The following is a 22,961-nucleotide window of genomic DNA, read 5'->3' as shown; positions in this document are numbered from 1 at the left end:
TGTAAGAATAGGAAAAAAAAAATAAAGACTACTGAAGGGTAGTTGTCACTGGAGAATGAAAATGTAAAACAATAATTTGAACATTCTGGAACTCATATAGGATATTAACATAAGTGGCATTTCAAATAAGGCAGGAAAGGATGAATTAGTAAGTGGTGTTGGGAAAGTTTAATCATTCATGAAAAAAATTAAATTAAAATGCTACATACCTCATAGCCTTAACAAAATTTTCTGAAACATTAAAAAATTAAGTAGAAAAAAGTAAAACCATAGAAGTAATAGAAGAAAATACAGGAGAAACTTTAAAAATCTTTGTTTAAAAAGACTTTTCTTTCTCAATGTAATACTAAGGCCAGAACTGCAGGAAAAGACTAATGAATTAACTACAAAAATGTAAAACTTTTGAATGCGGAATAAAAATCCATGACCATCAACCAAGAGTATGCTGAGGAGAGGGGAATGCAGCACATAGGACACACCCAGGATCAATATCCATAACACAGAAAGACTCTTACATCAATTTTTTTTTAATATTGAAAACTAAAAAGTGGACAAAGGATACTAAAAGGAAACTGGCAAGAATACAAGTAGCCTATGAATATATTACATATTATCTAAGCCAAAAGGCTGAGAAGCAATAGCCTGTAAATATATTACAAGATCTCAATTTCACTAATAATTTTAAAACACAAATTGAAATTAGATTTTTTTTTCTTATTTATCTGATTTGCAAAGAGTAACAGGCTGGAAATACCCAGTGTTAGCAAACTTGTGGGGAATTGTGGTATCTTACACTGCCAGAGGGAGAAGAAATTTTTACAACCATTTTGGAAAGTGTATCGAAACTACTGGCATCCATTGACTTAGGAATTCTACTTGTGGGAATTTACCCTAAGAAAATAATCCTAATTGTACCCCCTGAATCTCTAATACTATTTTCAAAAGAAAGAAAAAAAATCCTAGAAATAAGAGTCAACGAATATATGTACAAAGGTGTTCGCTGCAGCACTAATTGTTAGCAAAACTAAATATTCACCAACAGAGAACTCAATGTACTATGATGAAAAATTATGCAATAATTAAAATATGATACGTTAAGCTTTTGTAACATAGCATAACTCAATTTTTATTTTTTAAAACTATATAGTATATAACATTTTTATAAGCATAAAGAAAAGCCTGGAGGGTCATTTAAACAATTACAAGTTGGGAGATAGGGGATAATGGGGAATTTTCACTTTCTGCTATACTTACATTTTCATTCCTGAAATGTAATTAGTGCACATTACTATTATAATAAGAAAAAATATTTTAAAATACAAAAAGTCTTAAAAAAATAGAATCATGGCCAGGCACAGTGGCTCATGTCTGTAATCCCAGCACTTTGGGAGGCCAAGGTGGGAGGATCGCTTGGCCCCAGACTAGGGAACATGGCAAGACCTCGTCTCTACAAAAAAAAAATAAAAAATTAGCTGGGTGTGGTGGCATGGGCCTGTAGTTCCAAGTACTCAGGAGGCTGAGGTGGGAGGATCGCTTGAGCCCAGGAATTTGAGGTTGCCGTGAGCTATGACTGCATCACTGTACTCCAGCCTGGGCAACAGAGGGAGACCCAGTGTAGTGGTACGATCTTGGCTTACAGCAATCTCCATCTCCCTGGCTCAAGAGATCCTCCCACCTCAGCCTCCCAAGAAGCTAGGACTACAGGCACACCACCACACTCAGCTCTTTTTTAAATTTTTTGTAGAGATGAGGCCTCACTGTACCGCCCAGGCTTGTCTCAAACTCCTGCGCTCAGGCAATCCTCCTGCCTCGGCCTCCTCAAGTGCTGGGATTACAGGCATGAGTCATCATGCCTGGCCTTATTTTCCATACTCTTTAATGGAACATTCATTATTTAAAAGCTCAGTTCAGAGAAAAACTCAATACTTACTGGCTCCAAATATTTGAGTTAAAATACTCTTCTGATGGCTACAGTCAATATTGTAAGGAGTCTCGCCTGCTTTGTTGGGCCTATAAAGTAATCGTCCATCTTTGGGATTTCTTAAAAGCAGTTCTGCCAGTTTCCGGCTCCTTCCACGAATAGCAATATGCAAGGGAGTGTCTCCTTTCTGTGAAATAATAGTAGGAAGCTTGAACGTTCTTATCTTTGTATACAGTGTGCAGAGTAACAACATCCATGTTTCTGTAAAATAAACTCTGAACTTTTCTTATTTTTCACATAAAGCACATATATAATATGAATTTTTATCTCTATCTTCCTCATAATTTCTTTCTGTAGCTCCTCACCCAGCTTTGCTCAGATATTATTTCTCCCACAGCCCTCTAGAACGAAGGTCATTCTTTTCTCCTTCCCTTAACTCAGTGAAAGAGGAGAAGCAACAGGCTTTCTCCCTGCAGCTCCTCCTAGGCCTTGGGTCCACTTCATTTGTATCCCTCCATCATCCAAATATTTACTGTCCAAGGATGTCAACTACCTTCCTCAACTAATTTAAATTCTATTTCACAGCTCTCTTCATTTGTCTAGAAAGCCTTACAATCCATGCTGATAGCCATCTAACACAAGTAATCTTGCCAGCTCCAGGAACCTTTGTCAACCATTTGCCACAGTGAACCCTTAAATCTCATCACTCTACATTCTCAACCTGAGTCCTCTAGGTACAGCTATCCTCCTCCAACTCTCTCCTCAATTCTCCATTCTCCTCACCTTTCCACTCTCCTCACCTTTCACTTTTCCCTATCAACCCACCTTCTCTCCATATTAGGATCTCCAATCACATGAGTGTTCACATCCAACACTAATGAAAGCTAACATGTAAATTTCAAAAGCCCTCTTCAGGCTGCAAAGTGCTCTCCTACTGGTTGCTTCACAAACACCTTAACAAATTAAATTATTGGTTCTCATCCACACTGATCTCCAGGACACTAAATGAAAATGACCTACACATTCTTCCTGTGGCTTCCAAGGCACGACCTTATCTTGATCTTTTCATCTTCTAGACTCTCCTCCCATGTCCTAAAAAGTGTGGCACCATAACTATGCACGAAGTTCACTATACGCAAGGTTCTGTGCTTTGTACTTTAGAGGATATAAAGATGAAAGACAAAACAGTTGCTGACCTTAAGTAGCTTATGTCGTAATAGGAAGAGCCCGGATAAACATGCACAATTTAAAAACTGCAGTATGACACACAGCATAAGAGAAGTCCATTTCTGACTGCAGCTTTCATCTTTCTTCACACTGATCATCTTAGTCACTCCCATGCAACTCTCTATCCTAGTAACTAACTGCCAAATTTCCATCACCGGCCTTGATTTCTTGCCCAGATTCCAATACTAGATTTCCCAATGTCTACTGGCCACAGACGACTGAATGTCTTATCAGCCCTCAAACTAAACATATCCAAACCCAATTTCATCTTATTTTCACATCTCAATTCTAATTCTCATCCCCAAACCTGTGAGAAGACAAAACAGCAGAAGCAGCATTTCTGCCACATATAAAAATTCTATAAATGCAGGGAGGATATCAGCACACTTGGCTGACAGGCTGAAAATCAGAAAGCAGTGATGGGCAAGGTAAAAATAACATTAATCATCACTTTTAAAATTGTTTTTATGAAATTCTCTATGAAGATCCAGGTTCAAGACTTTCTTAAGTGTGTATCCCAAATTCTAGCAGGATAGTACTTTACCCATCAGTAAGATGTGTTCATGAATGAACAACTGTTCCAACTATCATGTGTATTTGTCAACAAGTATCATGTGCTGACTCTGGGTACAGCAATACACAAAAGAATACCAAGGCAGAGGCCTTCAAGAAACTTATGAATTAGTATAAAGTAATTACTTAAAATAGCATATTATATAATTAACAAGGCCATATGGAACCTTGAAGAGTCTGGTGGTTCTATATCGCAAATTGGGGGACCAGTGTCAGATGAGTCAATGGCAGATTGAGAAAAACAGGCATTATAAGAAATTTTCTAGAAAGCTACACATACTCCATTTTGAAAACTCTTCTTTGACTTTATATCTTCTAATCTTTAATATTAAAGTTTCCTTTCTTTGATATGACATTATGTTAATATGGTAATGACGGGGGAGGTGCTTTCATGTTTTAAAATAATATTGTAACTTAGCAAAATGAAACACAAATGCATTGATTCTTGACTCTCTGTTTTTGTTTAACTGCCTTATAACTAACAGAAAAACAAACTTCAATCTGTTATTAATTAGTAAAGCCCTAATCATATTATTCATCAGAGGAGAAAATTTACAATATTATTTCTTACTTCATACATCAATTAGTTCACTTCTACTCGGGGGGAAAATCAGTTTAAAGTACAGAAAGAAATAAGCTTGTTTAAAACAAAAAGAAACTAAAATGAAAAATCAAATCTATATGAAGTATTAAGTCACTTAGAGCTAAACTTATTATAGAAAATACAAAAATTTCTCTAAAAGGCTAAAGCAAGGACATGCAGCAGAACAAACACATTATCTCCTGTCAGTGAACATTAATGCCGTCTGCCTTGAGAGTCGGCCTCCTCCAGCCCCTGTGCATTCTTTCCTCCTGTTTATCTGCAACAAGCTCTACCCTGAGGAAGGCGGAGCCTCCTCCTCATGTGGTGGTCAATGGCAGTGCCCCACAGCTGCTGTGAGCCATAGAAGGAAAATCGGAAGCAGCTGCATTAACAGCACACTGAGCCTGCCCACTCCTCAGCGTGCTACTGTGTGGGATCCAAATCCCACACAGACATCCCCAGCAAGTCATCTCTCCCCACACAACCTAAAATCAGATCCCCATTAAATCCCCTCCATACAGAGGTCAGTCTACCAACAGCTGTCCATACAGTGTTCTCTCTGCACAGATGTTTCACCTTATCTACAGCAGACACTTTCGCGCCTTTATCTAGTAGCAGCTCCACCACTTCAATATTTCTCATCTTGGTAGCCTTTATAAGTGGCGTCTCACCATCCTGTGGGCACAAATAAGAACATTTGCCAGATTAATAGTTTGACTCCTGTGTTTATGTCATACAGATGCACATGTCAAGAAATATCTGACTCTGGTAACAGTCTATATTTAAAACCCCCTCAAGAAAACATAAAAGCAAACAACAAAAAAATGTTTTTCCTTTACAACCACTCATTTGTATCAAAGTGACTTTAAATCACGTAGCCAGGTGTGGGACCTGCCCCACCTGCTCGTAAGCTACAGCCAGCAGCAGTGGCTGCTTCTGCCCTTCCCCAGGTTCTACCACTGACCTGGGGCAGCTCCCCTCCAGAGGCTACTTCCTGTTCTCCCCACCAGCCAACCCACAGCCCAGCCTGTCAACATCCAGGTAAGCCAGTGTCCAGAGTTTTTCAGAAATGTATACCAATATCACTTCAGTTCTCAGTGAAACCTTTGAAACAAGCAGTATGCCTTCAGAAAACCTCAAAAAAGTTCATGATTGCTTTCAAAACCAAAGGAAGGGAAGCAAGAAGAGACCACAATTCAGCACTTAGTTAGACAAAAATCTCATCAGAAGCCACAGGTAGTCACCCTGGCTGACACCAAGGTCCGAAAGAAAAAGAAAAAAGAGGATTAAGGAGCCACCTTCAAACCAGAAGGTACCTCAGAAATTTTCTACCCTGGGGTACTAGAAGTACCATCATTGAGGTAGAAATTGGCTGGTCCTGATCTACAGCAGATGACATGGGATTGTCTTATGGGTGACTCTATAATTTTGCTTTATTCATTAAGAATTCCTGTCATATCAACCCAGAATTCCAAATATATTTTCCCCATAGAAAACTATTACACATAGGCTAAACAGGAGACACAGTATTAGATAATTTTGTATTTTTTACATGATTTGAGTAAAATAGTTGAAAGTGGCTAGTGTAGGGAACCAACCACCAGTCACAATGGTTGTTTACATATTCATTTAAAGAGACAGGGTCTCACTCTATTGCCCAGGCTGGCCTGGAACTCCTGAGCACATGCAATCTCCCCACAAAGGAATGTGTTCTGCCTCTCAGGTAACAGCAGCATAAATGAATTTGGGGGAAATGATCTGTCCAAATAATAACAACTTATGAATAGCTGATATTGCACTTTCTGAAAAGTATTTAATTGAAATAACAAATATCACACTATATTTTGCTATGAATACACAAATCCTGCAAGGATACAAAGTTACTCCTCAATTTGACAGGGAATATTACCAGTAAAATCAGTGTAACTCTAACATCAAACAAAGACGACTGAAATAAAATGAGCAGTACTAACATTCAGCATGAGGTGCTGCTAATAACAGAATAGAAATGCCACTTATACCTTGGTGCATATTTCAGTGTCAGGATTGCACTGTAAGATATCTCTCACCATTGTTGCATTTCCTTTCTCAACAGCCCAATACAAAGCAGTTTTATTGTCCTAGATAATGAAAAAAACACAATCACTTCATGTAAGATACAATATTTAAAGCTGCCACTTGTAAATACAAAACATCATTTCTGTCAGAAAGCATTCCAACAGGCAGCATGGTAGGAAGTGCTATTAATCCTTATGCTATCTTGAAGTTACTTTTGAGAAATTCTTTGTGAAAGAAGTCTAGGAAAACTTCGTATTACTTAATCTAAAAAGTAGTAATCCCACATAGTTAATAAAGTAAACTATACTTTTGTAATGTTAACAGATTTCAGGAACACACACTGGGTTAGGAGTCATCAATACCTGCACTCCGTAAACTTGGACAAGTCTTGGACCCTTAGATTTTCATCTATAACATGCTGTAGGTATTGCCCAATTTTTCAAAAGATAATGCACGAAAATGTACTTCACAAATATAAGGCATTATCATTTTTAGCTTTCTTAATTTCCATCCATCCCATACCCCTATATTGCCTTGATGAGATCTTTAAAATCTTATCTAGCTCAAAACCCAAAAATCAATCCATATAGACCTTGAAAGTAGAACTACAGAACAACAAAAACCGAATTCAAACACAGAAGAGGACTCACAGACGAAAGGTAGTTAGGTAAAAGTCCAAATAGGTGACCTAGAATCCAACTTTTAGCGGCAATGTTATTTTAACCCAGGAGATAATGAATGACTTTTTGCAGCAGCCACATTAAGTTCCTAATACCAAAATTTCCCCAACAGAGTTTCTCTTCTAAAAAATGCACACTAGCTGCCCAACTCAAACTTGTCAGGCCCTACCTCCCTTCCCATTTCATTTCTCCACCTTTCCCCACCATGCCTACCTCCCCACTGCCCAATGCCAAATGATTCATTCGCCAGCTATGAAATGCAGTCTTTCACTTTCTAATTTTCTCATCCTATTACCACTCCCCTTGCCTGAAACACCTGGCTTTCCTTTTCTTTTTTCTTTTTTTTTTAAGAGAAAAGGTCTTACTCTGTCACCCAGACTGGAGTGCAGTGGCATGGTCACAGCTCACTATAACCTCAAACTCCTGGGCTCAAGAGATCTTCCCACCTCAGCCTGGGATTACAGGCATCAGCCACCCGGCCAGGCTCTTCACCTATCTAAATCCAACTCATCTTCAAACTTAGCTCGAGTTCTACCTTCTTCCAAAAGCCCCTGACCTTAAGGCCTTCTTTCCCCACCTCAAGACTCATACTTGAACCTTTTGCTAGGCAATCAATCATATATCATCTTGTGGCTTCACTTTTTATGTTAAATAAAAGCATAAAAATAAACAAACTAAAATCTTTCAAATTAAAATATATGTGTCTTAAGGACAAGGGGCCCTTGTTAATTCCCCCATAACATTTGGCATAATGGTTATAGTTTGATCCAAAAATGGATTTGGATACAAGAGATTTTTGGCCAAAAACAAGAAAAAAATGAGCAGAAATGTATACTGTCCAACAACAAAATGAGACACCAAGAACTTTTTCTAAAGTCTAAAGCTCGTGAAGTATTTGATAAATTCACAACTGTGGGCAAGGCTTTTATCTAAAATTAATAACCTTTGTGGTTCTATGAACTATGATTGCCTTAAGCAATGTCCATAGGACTACCAAGTGGTCCTAGGAAAGGCAGGCACAGTGGAGAAAAAGGAGAAGAAAATAAAACAACAACAATAGAAGAACAGCAGATGGAGGAAGAAGACAAAATAGGGAGAAAACATTAAAGAAAATAAGTAAGTACCAGATATTCAAAGGGCCACTGACTCTCTCAGTATCACTAACTACTCATTATAGTTTTGAGGACTGAATCTATATATACACATTAGTAAGGACAGTATATTCTAAAAACATGAGCTTTTTTGGTTTACCTCTATCTACATTTAACTCGACATTAATATAGAAATTTTACAATAATGGCAGTGAAATTTAGTAATAATATACGCCTGTTAAACGTACTAGGGTTTACAGGTTTATCTCCATAGGAAAGTGGGAAGAATAACATTATGATCAGTCAACATTTACATCCAATTATACTCTAAGATAGCAACTGCACCGTAATCACACATACCTGTCCTCTAATGTCTATATCAGCGTATTTTTGGAGAAGCGCTCGAACAATTTCAACATGACCACCTCTGACAGCGCCAATCAATACAGTATCCCCACTCTAAGAAGACAGAAAAAAAAAAAAGTGAATTGACAACAAATAAGCACTCTTCTGAAGTTCAAATTAATCATGTTTTCATATTTTTTTCTAAAAATTTCTTGGAAAAAGTCTATCTCTAAATAAGAGAAAAATATTACTTAACTAATATGAATACCTGATATTAACAGACATCAGAGTAAGGGACAGAGGACTTTATGCCCCAAAATGAGGACTGAAATTCCTAAACAAAGTTTAGAAAGACCTGTTACCCAGAACAATAACCTATTCTCTTTGAAGGTAACCGCCTGTTACACATGTAAATGAACTACAATAACACTGTGGCTGTCAGTGAACCAGATGAACATTTTAAAATCACATAGTAAAAATCTCTTGGAATAATGCTATACGACGAAAGCCATGAACTCTAAAAAACGAAGCTATAAAGCTAAAACTATCAATGAATCCACAGCCACATTTAATTAAGGGAGACAGTTCCCCGAGCAGCATCTACGAAAACCTAGTGGATTTGGCAGTTACAGGCCAGTAGTGCATTAGGACTGACTCATTCCCCAGCATAAGACTAAGTTCACGACCTCATGAGGACATCGCTCTCCCCAGGAACTATATTCACCAAGCAACAATCATTTTTAGTTATACCTTCCTATACTTAAAATACTGGAAACAGCTATTTTGGAAATGGGCATAAATATTTTATTATTTACTGCTAACTTAAAAATCAGTTGTAGTCTTTTGAGTTGAATGAGCCCACGAGTTGCAGCTCAATTCAATCCTGAGTGGACCTCAAAAGTACTATGATATAAATCAGGATGCAGGTCCTTATTAAGCTCAGCACCATGATGTAGTGTCTTAACTACCACATTTATAGCAGAAATAAACCCAAGGCAGACAAATTTTAGTTGGAAACATTAGCATTAACATGGGTGCAGACTAGTAAACCTCTAAATGTGCCATCCGCCATTCTAGGTACTAGGAAACAAGACAGACAGGGTCCTACCTCTGGAAGAATTTATAGCCTGGCAGAGAAGACAACATACAATAAACAAAAAAATCACACAAACACTATGCAAATAAAATAAGGTAATGTTCTAGAAAGTGACTACCAGGTAGGCTGGGCATGATGGCTTATGCCTGTAATCTTACCTCTTTGAGAGGCCAAGGCAGGAGAATCACTAGAGGCCAGGAGTTCGAGACCAGCCTGGTCAACATAGTGAGACCCTGTCTCTCAAAACAAACAAGAATTAGCCAGGCGTGGTGGCATGCACCTATAGTCCCAGCTACTTGGGAGGCTGAGGCAAGGAGGATCGCTTGAGTCTAGGAAGTTGAGGCCACAGTGAGCTGTGATCACACCATTGCACTCCAGCCTGCGTAAAAGAACAAGATCCTGTCTCAAAAAAAGTGATGAGGTAGCTACTTTGGATTGAGTAGTTGAAGACCCTTCCAAGGAGGTAACATTGAAGCCCAGGTGGGAAGGACAAGAAGGAGCCAACCACAAGATCAGCGTTCCAGACTAAGAGCATAGGTGTGGCAAAGGCCCCACAGCAGGAACAAGCTCAGGGCATTCAAGAAAGGGAAAAAAGCAAACACAGCTGCAGGCTATGAAAACTGGCAGAAGAGGGGTACAAAGTTGGGAGACAGGTTAGGCAAAAACAATGTCATGTCATGTCTATAAACTAAAAAGATAACATTCATCCTCAGTGCAACAGGAAGTCTTGGATGGCTTTAAACAAAGAAGTACACACGAGATTTATTGTTTTAAAGATCACTCCAAGATTAGAGTGAAGAACCCAGTTGCAAAGCTGCTGCTTTAACAGTAGCACCACCAGAGACAGTGGCTTCAGCTGGGAGGTGATAGTGGAATGAAGACAGGTGGACAGATAAAGGATTTGTTTTGGAGTAAAGTCAACAAGAGCCTGCTGGAGAGCAGATGAGGAAAAGAGAGAAATCAAGGCTAAGGCACAGGATTTGGGGCTTCAACAAGAGGGGAATGGTGGTACCACTTGCTGAGTCAGAGAATGAGGGAAAAGCAGGTTTGGGGTGAAAAAAACAAGAGGGGAATGGTGGTACCACTTGCTGAGTCAGAGAATGAGGGAAAAGCAGGTTTGGGGTGAAAAAAACAAGGCATCTGTTTTGCTGTAAGTTTAAGAAGCCAATTAGACATTCAAGTGGAGAGTTCAGGTAGAGGTGGATCAGTAAATGTGAGCGCAGAGAAGTTAGGGTACAAGAAAGCACATCTACAGTGACACATCAAGGTCAGTTACAGACTAATAGTACATGTGACATTTTCGGTAACAACATTATTCGACAAAAATTAAAAAGCATATTTTTCAGAACGATCGAACAGTTTTTAACTTACTAGTTTCAAAGGCAGAAATAAACTTGTCTTAAAACAAGTTTATGTGATGCATGAGAATTCTGAAAGGTAGTAAGACACTAGGGTCATCTTTCATCCACTTCGCCACTAGGAGACAAATATGAAACAGGTGACCTACCCTGTCAGGTATGTTCACATATGTTCCAGCATCTAGCAGATCCTGCACAATCTCCGTATGTCCCTCCTTTGATGCAATCATCAAAGCTGTATTTCCGTCTTTATCTGTTAAGTTTACATTTGGATTCCTCTTCAAAATTTCTTTTACTGACTGTGTGTAGCCTCCTTTCACTGCCACAATCAGTGCGGTCATTGAATTCTAAAAACAACAACAACAAAAACAAAACAAAATACAAGCCCAAGAAATTAAGTGTATTCTAGAAAATATATGATTTATGCCATAATCACAAAACTAATGTTTTCAAATAGGTGGCCTATTACTGTCATTTCCAATAATAAAATGCCAAAATAAACAGCAAGAAACATACCAAAAATGGCTAGGAGGTATCTTTTGTTTTTGAAAATACATTAATGATCTTCAGTCATTAGTGCTATTATGAAGTTCAGTTATTTAAATGATAATCTGAAATTGGATTCATTTACAATCAACAAACTCACTAATGTAATGAAGGATAAAATAGTGACAGGGTGACTAAACACATTCTAAATTAAATAATCCAAAGTCAGGTGGATCAGACTTCAAGAATTCTTTGTAATAAAACCCATAAAAAACACTAAAGTCAACAATGAATTAATAGCCATAAGCTATTTCAAGAAAAGTGTAATATACTCTTTGACTTTCATAGTGATCTAGAAACTACATTTTCAAAACCTCTTATTTTAAGTAATTATTGTAAAAACTGTACATCTATTTTATAACAATAAATCAGGCCAGGTATGATGGCCCACACCTATAATCTCAAAGCTTTAGGAGGCCAAGGCAGGAGAATCATTTGAGGCCAGGAGTTCAAGACCAGCCTAGGCAACATATGAGACTCTGTCTCTAAATAAACAAACAATAAATCAACTAAGAGAAGAATGTGACTCACTACCAGAAGTAGTATTAAAATTGCTTCTCGAGATGTTCATCTACTTCAAGCTGTCATACAATTTCCTTATAGAAATATTTTAGGTCAGCCCCCAAAATTAAGCTGTCATTTTCCCACATATTAAAATAACACAGCCTTTCAAATTCTTGAGCCATCAATCATCATAGAAACAAGCCACTTGCTCACTTGACCAACTGTCCAGAGGAGGCAGATGGAAGGTACAGCATCTGCAGCTGCCTACGGACCATGCTGCCTCCACCAGCAAGAAAACAGGGTCTACACCTTGAAGACTGGCAATGAGTCAGCTCCTACCAGTATGCAAACAGGAGGAACGGGTTGACAGTGTGCCACAAAGTATGACAGAAAGAGTTTACTCTTGTTTCACTACAACCCAAGATCCGGTACTATCTCCTCTCAGAATCCTTTACGATCCACTCACGTACTATACTAATTCTATAAATAGCTGTCTGCATTATTTTAACTGTTCTTATGCATAAATATTGCTTCCTTTAACCATATTCTTATAGGCTCAAGGGAAAAGCGATATTAGGCTTCTTCATCTCCCCAACACAACTGGCACAGGCTGGGGAACGAGGAATTAAAAACTGCTAATCGGTAAGATGTATCTAACCAGTTTTTAAGCTTTCTGGGTTCTATCAGCTGATTTCAGATTTTTTAAAATCTGTTCATTGAAGAGGGAAAATAAGGCACAGCTAAAAATATCCCCAAAATTACAATATTATTTTAAATTTTTTAAGAAAAAATATTTTAATGTAGCACAATGTTTTTCCACAATATTAAAAATCATTTGATTTGAACAGTTTATTAAACATTTTGTACTACGTACAGGAAAAAACAAACTCCATTTTACATAAATTCTTACAACACTAAATACTTCTATGACCAGATGTGTGGGGTTTTTCCCCACCCATCAAGCAAGCAATCAGTTCTGCAGCGGACATCAGCTGGGTATTCTCCAACTCAATTCTGACACTACCTACCTGGAGATAGCATCAGACCCCACAGGCAAGTGCTCGGTGCCCAAGACTGCCCCCGCTTCCCATGCCAATGAAAGCTCAGGTTGTTTGACTGACTGGCTATAAATCAGAACTCCCATAATCCCCTCCTTGGGTTTGATTAATTTGCTAGAGCAGTTCACACAGTTCAGGGAAGCAATATTTACCAGTTTCCAAAAGGGATATTTTAAAGGATAGAAATGAGCAGGCAGATGAAGACATACATAGGATGAGGTCTGAAAGGGTCCTGAGTACAAGAGCTTCTGTCCCCGTGGAGTTGCGGTATGCCACCCTCCCAGTACAGGGATGTGCTCTTGGTCATCTTCCTGGAAGCCCCCTGAACTCAGTCCTTTTGGGTTTTTATGTAGGCTTCATTATGAAGGCATGATTTATTAAATCATTGGTCAATGATGATCAATGCAATCTTCAGCTCCTCTCCCCTCCCCAGAGGTGTTGGGTTAGGGCTGTGAGTTCCAATCCTCTAAGCACATGGTTAGTGCACCTGGCAACCAGCACCTCAACCAGTGGGGTTATCTAGAAACTTTCCAAAAACAATCTCATTAACACAAGTTCAAGTGTGGTTAAAAGGGGCTTGTGATAAGTAACAAAAGACTGTATTTCATCTTTATCACTCTAGAACTGAACCAGAGCTGTTTCAAGAACCAAGGACAAAAGGCCAAATATAACCAAAGACACTCTTACTGCTGTAGTCACTTATGATATTACACAGGTAATAGGAGCAGTCAGCCAGGAACCATGGACAAACACCAAAATAGTCATGCACAGCACATTTTGATCAATGACAGACGGCATATATGACAGAAGTTCCATAAGATTATGATACTGGACTTTCATTGTACTTTTTCTGTGTTTAGGTATGTTTAGATAAAGAAATAACCATTGTCTCACAACTGCCTACAGTACTCAGTACAGTAACACACTGCACAGGCTGCAGCCTAGAAGCAACAGGCCATACCACAGAGCCTAGGTACGGAGTAGGCTACACCAGCCAGATGTGTGTAAGTGCACTCTGTGATGCTCCCACAGTGGCGGAATCACCGAAGGACACATTTCTCAGAATGTACCCGTCATTAAGCGACACATAACTCTATATATATCACACTAGGATTACTGAAAGCTGTTCTTTATACTTTTAGCTTCCCCAATTGTGTGCGCATTAGCAACAGATCCTTAAAAGCATCTATTTATAGAATATATGTTCATAATATAACATACTTAGGGTAACAGAAAATGCTTGTTTTCCTGTTACTATCATTTTAGAACTAGAGGGAAATTTCTCTAGGCATATACTAAAGACATAAATTCTCTCTCTTAAAATAAAAAACATGTTTCTATTGCCAAGCATTAAAATATAAGATACTTACAGCTCCTTCTTGATCCACATCAGCTCCCATGGCCAGTAAATGTTTCACACATTCCAAATGACCCTTTCGTGCAGCCCAAACTAAAGGGGTGGTTCCATACTATTAAAACAAACAATAAATTTAAAATTATTATAAAAAGTATTCTCAAGAAACTAGCTCTTAACATGAATTTTAATAAAAATCTTACTTTTTATGATTCTTAGAAAACTGTATACATTTATCGTAATTTTAATATTAGATAAATCCTATTTTTCCCATTTTATTTCTCCTGAGTAGATGATTAACCAGTCCATGAAATGTCTTTTAACCAATCTTATTCAACCTTTTCTTGAGACAGAGTCTCACTCTATCGCCCAGGCTGGAATGCAGTAGTGCAATCTCGGTTCACTGCAATCTCTGCCTCCCGGCTCAAGCAAATTCTCATGCCTCAGCCTCCTGAGTAGCTGGAATTACAGGTATGCACCACCACAACTGGCTCATTTTTTTGTATTTTCAGTAGAGACCGGTTTTGCCATGTTGGTCAGGCTGGTCTTGAACTCCTGACCTCAACTGATCTGTCTGCCTCAGCCTCCCCAAGTGCTGGGATTATAAACATGAGCCACTGAGCCAGGCTTTTATTTAACTTTTATAATGAGTGACAATGTTTCCATCACAAGGTAACACAGCCCCAAATTTTCAACAAGATTTCATTGCTTCCCATATCTTGTGAAACAGAATTTAAAGTCCAGCAGTCTGACTGTGAGCGGGAATAGTAACCAAGTGCCAAACAAACTAAAGCAGCCTAACCACTTTACATGGGTCTGCGTGTGTAATCCTTATCATAAGAACAATTCACAGTATCACATTTTCACAGATGACGACACTGAGGCCCTAAGAGCTTAATTCATAGGCTAAAGTCACAAGGTTATCACGAGATGGGACAAGACCCATGAGCCTTTGAAACTGCATTCAAAAGCACCTTTCCCTGAAACATGATTCAAAAGGCATCTAGGAAAATAAATCATGCATTAAGGCATTGCCTGCCTTTGGGGAGGCTAGCGATCGGCAGACACATGAATGCCCACAGTGACCTTTCAGTACATGCAGCCCACAGGTGGAAATTAACATTTAATTTAATTTAATTTAATCTACTCTCTGCGACAGCCCTGTCCAGTAGAACTTTCTGTGTTGATGGAAATACTCTATAATTCTGTGCTGTGAGATACAGTAGTCACTCGTCAAATAATGACTATGAAGCACTTGAATGCTATGTGGCTACTGTGACTGTGAACTGAGTTTGTTTTGTTTTGTTTTGCTTTTTCATTTCATTTTAATTAATGTAAGTCTAAGTAGTCCTGTGCTAGTGGCTACTGTACGGAGCAGAGTTGCTCTATAAATCATGTCGGACACCACAGCAACCACACTGTTGAGGGCTGGAGCCCTGGACGGGCTTCCCAGATGGATGAAGACTCCATGACAGCCGGAATCAAAAGGCTGCCAATACAGCACATGGGAGCCAGAGCCTCACAAAACGAGGAAGAGAATGGAGGGGAAGCAGCTGCCACAGTCACTGCCTCAAAGCAGGCTTAGGGAGAACGAGTAAGAAATACAGGAGGAGCAGGCACTATGACTCACGCCTGTAATCCCAGCACTTTGGGAGGCTAAGCCAGGTGGGTTACCTGAGGTCAGGAGTTCAAGAGCAGCGTGGCCAACATGGAGAAATCCCATCTAGACTAAAAATACAAAAAAATTAGTCAGGCATGGTGGTATATGCCTGTAGTCCCAGTTACTGGGGAGGCTGATGCAGGAGGATCACTTAAACCTGAGAGGTGGAGGTTGCAATGAGTCGTGATCACGCCACCGCACTCCAGCCTGGGCGACAGAGCGAGACTCTGTCTCAAAAAGAAAAAAAAAAAAAGAAAAGAAATCCAGGAGGAGATTCCCAACTTCACTCCTGCATCTGTGGTTTTCTCCACTAAAAAGAACTAAATTCTCTTTTCTAGCCTCCTTCTTTGTGGATAATACTTACTCTGGGTAAAATGCCTTTCCCAACTTTACAATATCAATATCTTAGACATCTTCAAACATAATACACGTAGAAAATCACCCTTCATAAAGCCTTTTAAAAATATACTAATTGTAACCGAGCTCTAATCCTTTGAATACCTAATGCATTGGATTTCTGCCCTTCTTATGGAACTGAACTATCCACGATTATATGCTATGATTTCTGCTCCTTTCCCTGCGTCATCACATGAGCCAGCTAGTCCTCACCCACTCCCATTCGGGAGACAGTCTCACTCAACATTACAAAGAACTCCTAACATCCAGCAAGACCTTCCCTCACCTTGCATCCTGTCTGCTTCAAAACAGCTCTGCAGCCACACTCTGAACTATCTCAACAAGTCTCTCATCTCTTTCTCAAATTCTGCTCTCTACCCCTTCTCAATCTAATCCCTTTATGTATATTCTTGATCCTATGGTCCTCTTTCACCCAGGCCCTTACTCAATAATCTCCTGCCACATCATCAGTTTTTTCTTCTTATTCCCTCTTCCTATTGGTCTCTGATTGAGGTCCTTTCAATGTGGGTCTCTCCTATCCTAACAGATTTTTCCAACAGGCTATCCTCTGAAGATAATCACTGTCCTTTCTTTTAAGGTTTCAAGATAATTTATAACCCCTTACCAAACCCCCCTAAAAAACTAGTTTCTGCTACAAACATTACAAAACCACCATTGCAGAGGTCACCCAAATAGTCACCTAAACTCCAGATCTATGTATCTTTTTTTGGTTTGTTTTTTTGTTTGTTTTTTCTTTGAGAGGGAATCTCACTCTGCTACCCAGATTGGAGTGCAGTGGCACGATCTCAGCTCACTGCAATCTCCACACCTCCTGGGCTCAAGTGATTCACCTGCTTTAGCCTCCCAAGTAGCTGGGATTACAGGCATCCACCATCATGCCCAGCTAATTTTTGTATTTTTAGTAGAGATAGGGTCTTACCATGTTGGCCAGGGTGGTTTTGAACTCTTGACCTCAGGTGATCCACTTGCCCCGGCCTCTCAAAGTGCTGGGATTACAAACATGAGCCACCACACTCAGCCACCTACGTATCTTTTACTAAGTTCTTTCTTTTCTTCCTGAAAGCTCTGCAGTATTTTGAACTATACTGACTGTCCCTTCCAACTTGAATTTTTGATTCATTCACCACGTTTGACTCTATACCAGCCAAGTTCTCCTAGCTCTGGAGATTAATAATAATTATATAAATAACTATGTATTATAATTAAGAAAATAATAATTATTATTCCTAATAATCAGCCCTTTGCTCACCATATTCTGTTACTACTGATTTCAGCTGCCAAATCTGCACTCACGTCATTTCAAGAATCACCTCTAGGCAAGCCCTTCACCACCAGCACCCAAATCTCTATGTCCACTACCTAGTAGGACACCTTCAACTACAAGTTCCCACCACTTCAAGGTCAACACGTCTAAACAGAATTCCTTCCTTTCTCTAAGAATTCCTTCCCATAGAAGCCTCCCTACTTCTGTCAGAAATAAAAATACTCTCCAATCCATCCCACTGTGGACTATTAAACATTAATGTTTTCAAAACATCACTTTGCGACCACCTACTACTTAAAATCTCCAGTGATTCTGAGTGTCTACAGGCCAGATGTCCAAGCTCCCCAGCCAAGTATCCAAGGCTCACCCAAAGGTGGCTCCACCTGCAGCCCAGCTTCCTCCTCCCACCCCTCTCCTCACCACTGAGGGTGCACTCAACACTAGCTCAACAGGCCACCTGAAGCCGTCCCCTGGTACCTTGTGCTCTCTTTTCCCTGTGCCCAGTTCGTTTCTGCTCCTCCTCTCTCAGGGATGTAAACTCTACCCTTTCTTCAAGGTCTAGCGGAAGTCGCATTCTTTTACCAAATCTTGACTGACTGCTGCACCATCAGTGAATTCTCCCACCTCTACACTCCTAAGTCACCTGACCCTGGGCCTTTGCATTTTACATGGCCCACTTATCTCCCTACTTCTCTAAACAGAGACCATTTCTTCTTTGTTTTTATATCTTCTGTGCTAAGTGCAGGTACAGGGCACTGCATAGTGAATACTAAACATTTTCTCAAAATACTAATGAGTGACAGATTAGGTAGCATTATTACCTGATTCTTGAGGGCCTTGAAAGCCAAGCTATATATAAACATTTTATTATAGGCAAGGAGAAAATAAAGGCTTCTCTATTATAATTAAATTACATCACAGGCTGGGTGTGGTGGCTCACACCTGTAATCCCAGCACTTTGGGAGGCCGAGGCGGGTGAATTACCTGAGCTCAGGAGTTCGAGACCAGCCTGGCCAACACGGTGAAACCCCGTCTCTACTAAAAATACAAAAATTAGACAGGTGTGGTGGCGCACACCTGTAACCCCAGCTACTCAGGAGGCTGACACAGGAGAATCACTTGAACCCAGGAGACAGAGGTTGCAGTGAGCCGAGATCGTACCACTGCACTCCAGCCTGGGTGACAGAGTGAGAATCCATGTTAAAAAAAAAAAAAAAAAAAAAAAAATCCATCAACAGGCAAAACTGTATCCATTTTAGACATACGTCAAACCTCAGTCAATCTGAATTAGCCAACAGTACGAATGCAATATTCTTAAATGCCATATTATAATATAAATATCTACAACAGCCTCCCTATGCTCCTCATTAAGCTATTGTTTTGTGTAATATTTTTAAGTGAGGCATAACATGTACAAAGTGCAAAAAAAATACCAATTTTCACTGTACGACTTGATGATTTTTTACATATGTATACACTGGCATAACTACTGCCCAGAACAAGAGATGAATGATTTCCAACAGCCCCATAAGGTTAAACGATACTGTTGTACTTAAAGAAATTTATGTGCAGAATCTATTTTAATGACAAAAAACAAATCTTAAAGTAATAGCTATTTCCCTATATTTAGCTACAATAAATGTGAAAAGATTACAGTTATCCCCACAATGTGCCAAATACTAAGACCACTTATGGAAATAATGGAGGTACAAAATGGGAAAAAGCAGTCCTTATCTACATGAAACGTACGCTCTAGTGGTAAGAAGGTTGTGGAAATCAATCATTACAAGGCAATAGGTTATGTGCCCTAATGGAAATGTGCAGAGTACCCAGGAAGGGGCACCCAGGGTAAGAAGACTTAACAAAGAAGCTAACACCTCAAATAAGCCTTGAGAAATAAACAGGAGTTCATCAGGCAGAGGAAGTAATAGCATGCCTAGCAGAGGGAACAGAATAAACACAGAAACAACGTTCACAGAACGTCAGACAATCTGTTGTATCTAAAACACAGCATATATGTAAAAAATGGCAAGAAGTGAGCCTGAGAGACAGGCTGAAGCCAAACTGAAAAGCCTGGGTTTTATCCCCAAACAGTGAAAGCCAATGAAGCTTTCCAAAAGTGAAGAAGAAAAAAAGATAATTAGGTAAGTATTTATGCAATAATTGAGGTAAGTGTTAAGTATTAAAAAAAAAAAAAGAATAGCACATCATTCTGGAATGCTTTCTGGAGGTGCCGGCAAATAGACAGAGCTTCAGAGATGAAGAGAAGCTGAGGAGGAAGAGGCGGGCACACTGCGAAGGAGCCCTGGACCATGGGTCGTTTGGTGGCTGGCATGTGAGGAAGCGTGGGGGACAAGCAGCAAGAGAAGGGGAAAAAGGAAGGCAAGGCCCATCTTCACCCACCATACCAGAGACGGTCTTCAGGAATTTAAGCCCAAGAGAAAGATAACCAAACTTCAATTTTAGAAAGATCTCTCACACAACAATACAGAGAGAGTAGATAGGACTGAAGGTAGGAAGAAGAGTTACAATTGAAAACTTCAAACAATGAAGACAGGGACTCTATCATCCCAGCCAGTTTTCTTGGGAATGATGAACGTGACATAAGAAAACACCAGAAGGATACTTACTACATAATACACCCAGGGAATCCATCTATGAGATATATATCTATATAAAATACATTAATATACAAAATATAAAATACATTAGAGAAGCCTCATGAAATCATATAAAAATGTTTATAACTTAGACACTGAGTGGACACAACATGGACTGGAAGCTGAAATGATGCTGCTGACCTACCTTATCAGAGCAGTTGACTTTAGCACCATTTTGCAGTAAAAGATGCACTATATCTGCATGTCCTCTCCCTGCTGCCCAAATGATGGGGTAAACACTGTACTGCTAGGATAGATTGGTAGGTAGGTAGGTAGATAAGCAGGAAGGAAGGAAAGAAAGCAAGCAAGGAGGGAGGGAGGGAAGGGAAAATAAAATCTTTCAGGTAGATATTTACAACACACATTTGCTAAGTAAAGTAAATATCAAAGGAAGTAACACAAAGCAATATTTTTTTAATCAGATTACAAACCATTCTCCATTTTAAAAACAGATGAAATACTCGTAATACATAATTGGCAACTAAGATATAACAAATCTTAAATAAACATATATTATGAACACATTTATTTTTGTAAATTCAACACATTAAAATGTGGTTATCTGGTCAAAAGGCAATGCTATTAAGAAGAAAGCGAAATAAGAGGAATGTAAATATATATAACAGAATGTATAGAAAAACAGCATGATTATTTGGTAAATGTCTCTTTTCTTTAAATAAGTTCAGATTAAGGATTCACACACAGAAAACAGGAAGATGACTAAAGATTTCAAAATTTCCTTTTGCAATGTTATATAGTTATAATTAACATTTAAGCTCTAAGAGCTGCCTTTTTGCTGACAACAATTGAAAAATAAACGTAGCTTTAGATAAAAATTCTCATTACTGTGTGTGTTTTGAAATCATATTCTACATTATGTTTAATAAGATAAAGAATATTTCTACCCACAATGAAGCCAAGTATAATCAACCTTAAGTATTCCCTAAGAAAACTTACCACTTATAATACAAACAAATTTGTTTGTTAATGCTTACCAGACCAGTGACACTTGGATTGGCACCATGAGAAAGAAGCAAATCTACTACGTCAGTACGGCCTTTGTAACATGCCCACATGAGAGCTGTCCATCCTCCCTAAAGAAAAAAAGTAGGGGTAAGGGAATCAAACGTTAGATCATCTCTGAGTATAAAAAATGTCACTAATGAAATTTCTTTAGTAAATATCTTTATAAACCATTGTTTCATGATGGTAGTATTATATAGGTTTAAATTTCCAGGCTCCCCAAATACAATAGTACATGAAATAAGTCAAATCTCTTGCATCCACAAATGGTTAGTCCAAAGTTTATACTATATAACAAAACCTGAATTAGAGAACATTCATTATGAATTCTTCCAAATTTCTAAGATTTATTTTGGCTGTCTAAAAATATTTCTTCAGGCTGGGCGTGGTGGCTCATGCCTGTAATTCCAGCACTTTGGGAGGACAAGGCAGGTGGATCATGAGCTCAGAAGTTTGAGACCAGCCTGGCCAATATGGTGAAACTCCATCTCTACTAAAAGAATACAAAAATTAGCCGGGCAAGATGGCGTGCACCTGTAGTCCCAGCCACTTGGCAGGCTGAGGCAGAAGACCCACTTGAACCTGGGATGCGGAGGTTGCAGTAAGCCGAGATTGTGCCACTGCACTCCAGCCCAGGTGACAGTGCGAGACTCCATCTCAGAAAAAAAAAACTTTTTTCGTCAGAAAACTTTCTATGTTCCTAGATATTCACTTCTTTATATGAATTTAAACTTTATCCAGAGAGAGATTCTAACAATCATATTCAACTCCTGCATTTAAACACATCCTTTAAACCCCAGATCATTATAGTACCTCTTGCTAAAAGAGAGAGGATGCTAAGGCATCTCATCTATGATCAGGATTTCCAGATGTAGGCAAGGTCATCGGGTATGAATTAACACCACACTTGATGATGTTCTACTTACTAAGCTACAGGAGCAATTTTCTCCTTAACTATGATACAATTCAATAAAAAAAGACCAATGTAATCAAATCTTACTAAGGAATTTTTTTTTTAAGTACGGAGCATCTTAAAAGGGCACAGAGCCAGCCTGAAAGAGCTTCTAATGGATAAAGTTGGAATAACTTGAGCAGTAATATTAGTACTGGACTATAACCCAAGGAATAAATATTTATAAGTCCATACTCAAATAGAAAGATATAGATAGATATATAGACGAATGGATGAATGGATGGATGGATGGACAGACAGAGTAGGGTGTGGGGAAGGGAAGCAGGCACTCTTCCCTACAGAAGAATTCTAATTAATTAATGCAGAACATATGAGGGCAGCAGAAAATCATCATTACACCACCACAGTTATGGTAATAACTGTTGCAGGTAAGATTCACTGATGAATGCTAAATCAAATAGGTGAAAGTTTAGTCAGAAGAAAGGTATTTTGTTTAGTCTCAAAGTATCTTCCCCCAAATATTAAGTAATTACAAACGGAAAAATAGTACCCTTACAGTAACAGACACTACCCTAATCAAGAGATGAAGGCTGACATCACCAGTGACACCAACTGAAATCACGTTCCCCC

General features: G+C 38.9%; 1 protein-coding gene across 3 annotated transcripts in view; it reads right to left on the bottom strand.

Annotated features, from left to right (window-relative positions):
• KIDINS220 (kinase D-interacting substrate, 220kDa) overlaps positions 1-22,961 on the bottom strand; it is a 109,382-nt gene that overhangs the window by 64,098 nt on the left and 22,323 nt on the right. For 2 of the 3 annotated variants that reach the window (XM_011965329.1, XM_011965330.1), the window contains 8 exons: positions 21,391-21,489; positions 20,541-20,639; positions 14,411-14,509; positions 11,082-11,279; positions 8,494-8,592; positions 6,326-6,424; positions 4,881-4,979; positions 1,931-2,108 (listed from right to left, as the gene is read on the bottom strand). In XM_011965329.1, coding sequence (XP_011820719.1) covers positions 1,931-2,108; positions 4,881-4,979; positions 6,326-6,424; positions 8,494-8,592; positions 11,082-11,279; positions 14,411-14,509; positions 20,541-20,639; positions 21,391-21,489 — 970 coding nt within the window. Of the gene's footprint in view, positions 1-1,930; positions 2,109-4,880; positions 4,980-6,325; positions 6,425-8,493; positions 8,593-11,081; positions 11,280-14,410; positions 14,510-20,540; positions 20,643-21,390; positions 21,490-22,961 lie in introns of all 3 variants that reach the window. The other variant, XM_011965328.1, reaches the window with a different exon arrangement.

The sequence above is a fragment of the Mandrillus leucophaeus genome, unplaced genomic scaffold, assembly GCF_000951045.1.
Source record: "Mandrillus leucophaeus isolate KB7577 unplaced genomic scaffold, Mleu.le_1.0 Scaffold72, whole genome shotgun sequence".
In the NCBI taxonomy this organism is placed as follows: domain Eukaryota; kingdom Metazoa; phylum Chordata; class Mammalia; order Primates; family Cercopithecidae; genus Mandrillus; species Mandrillus leucophaeus.
This window is presented reverse-complemented; position numbering and strand designations above follow the sequence as displayed.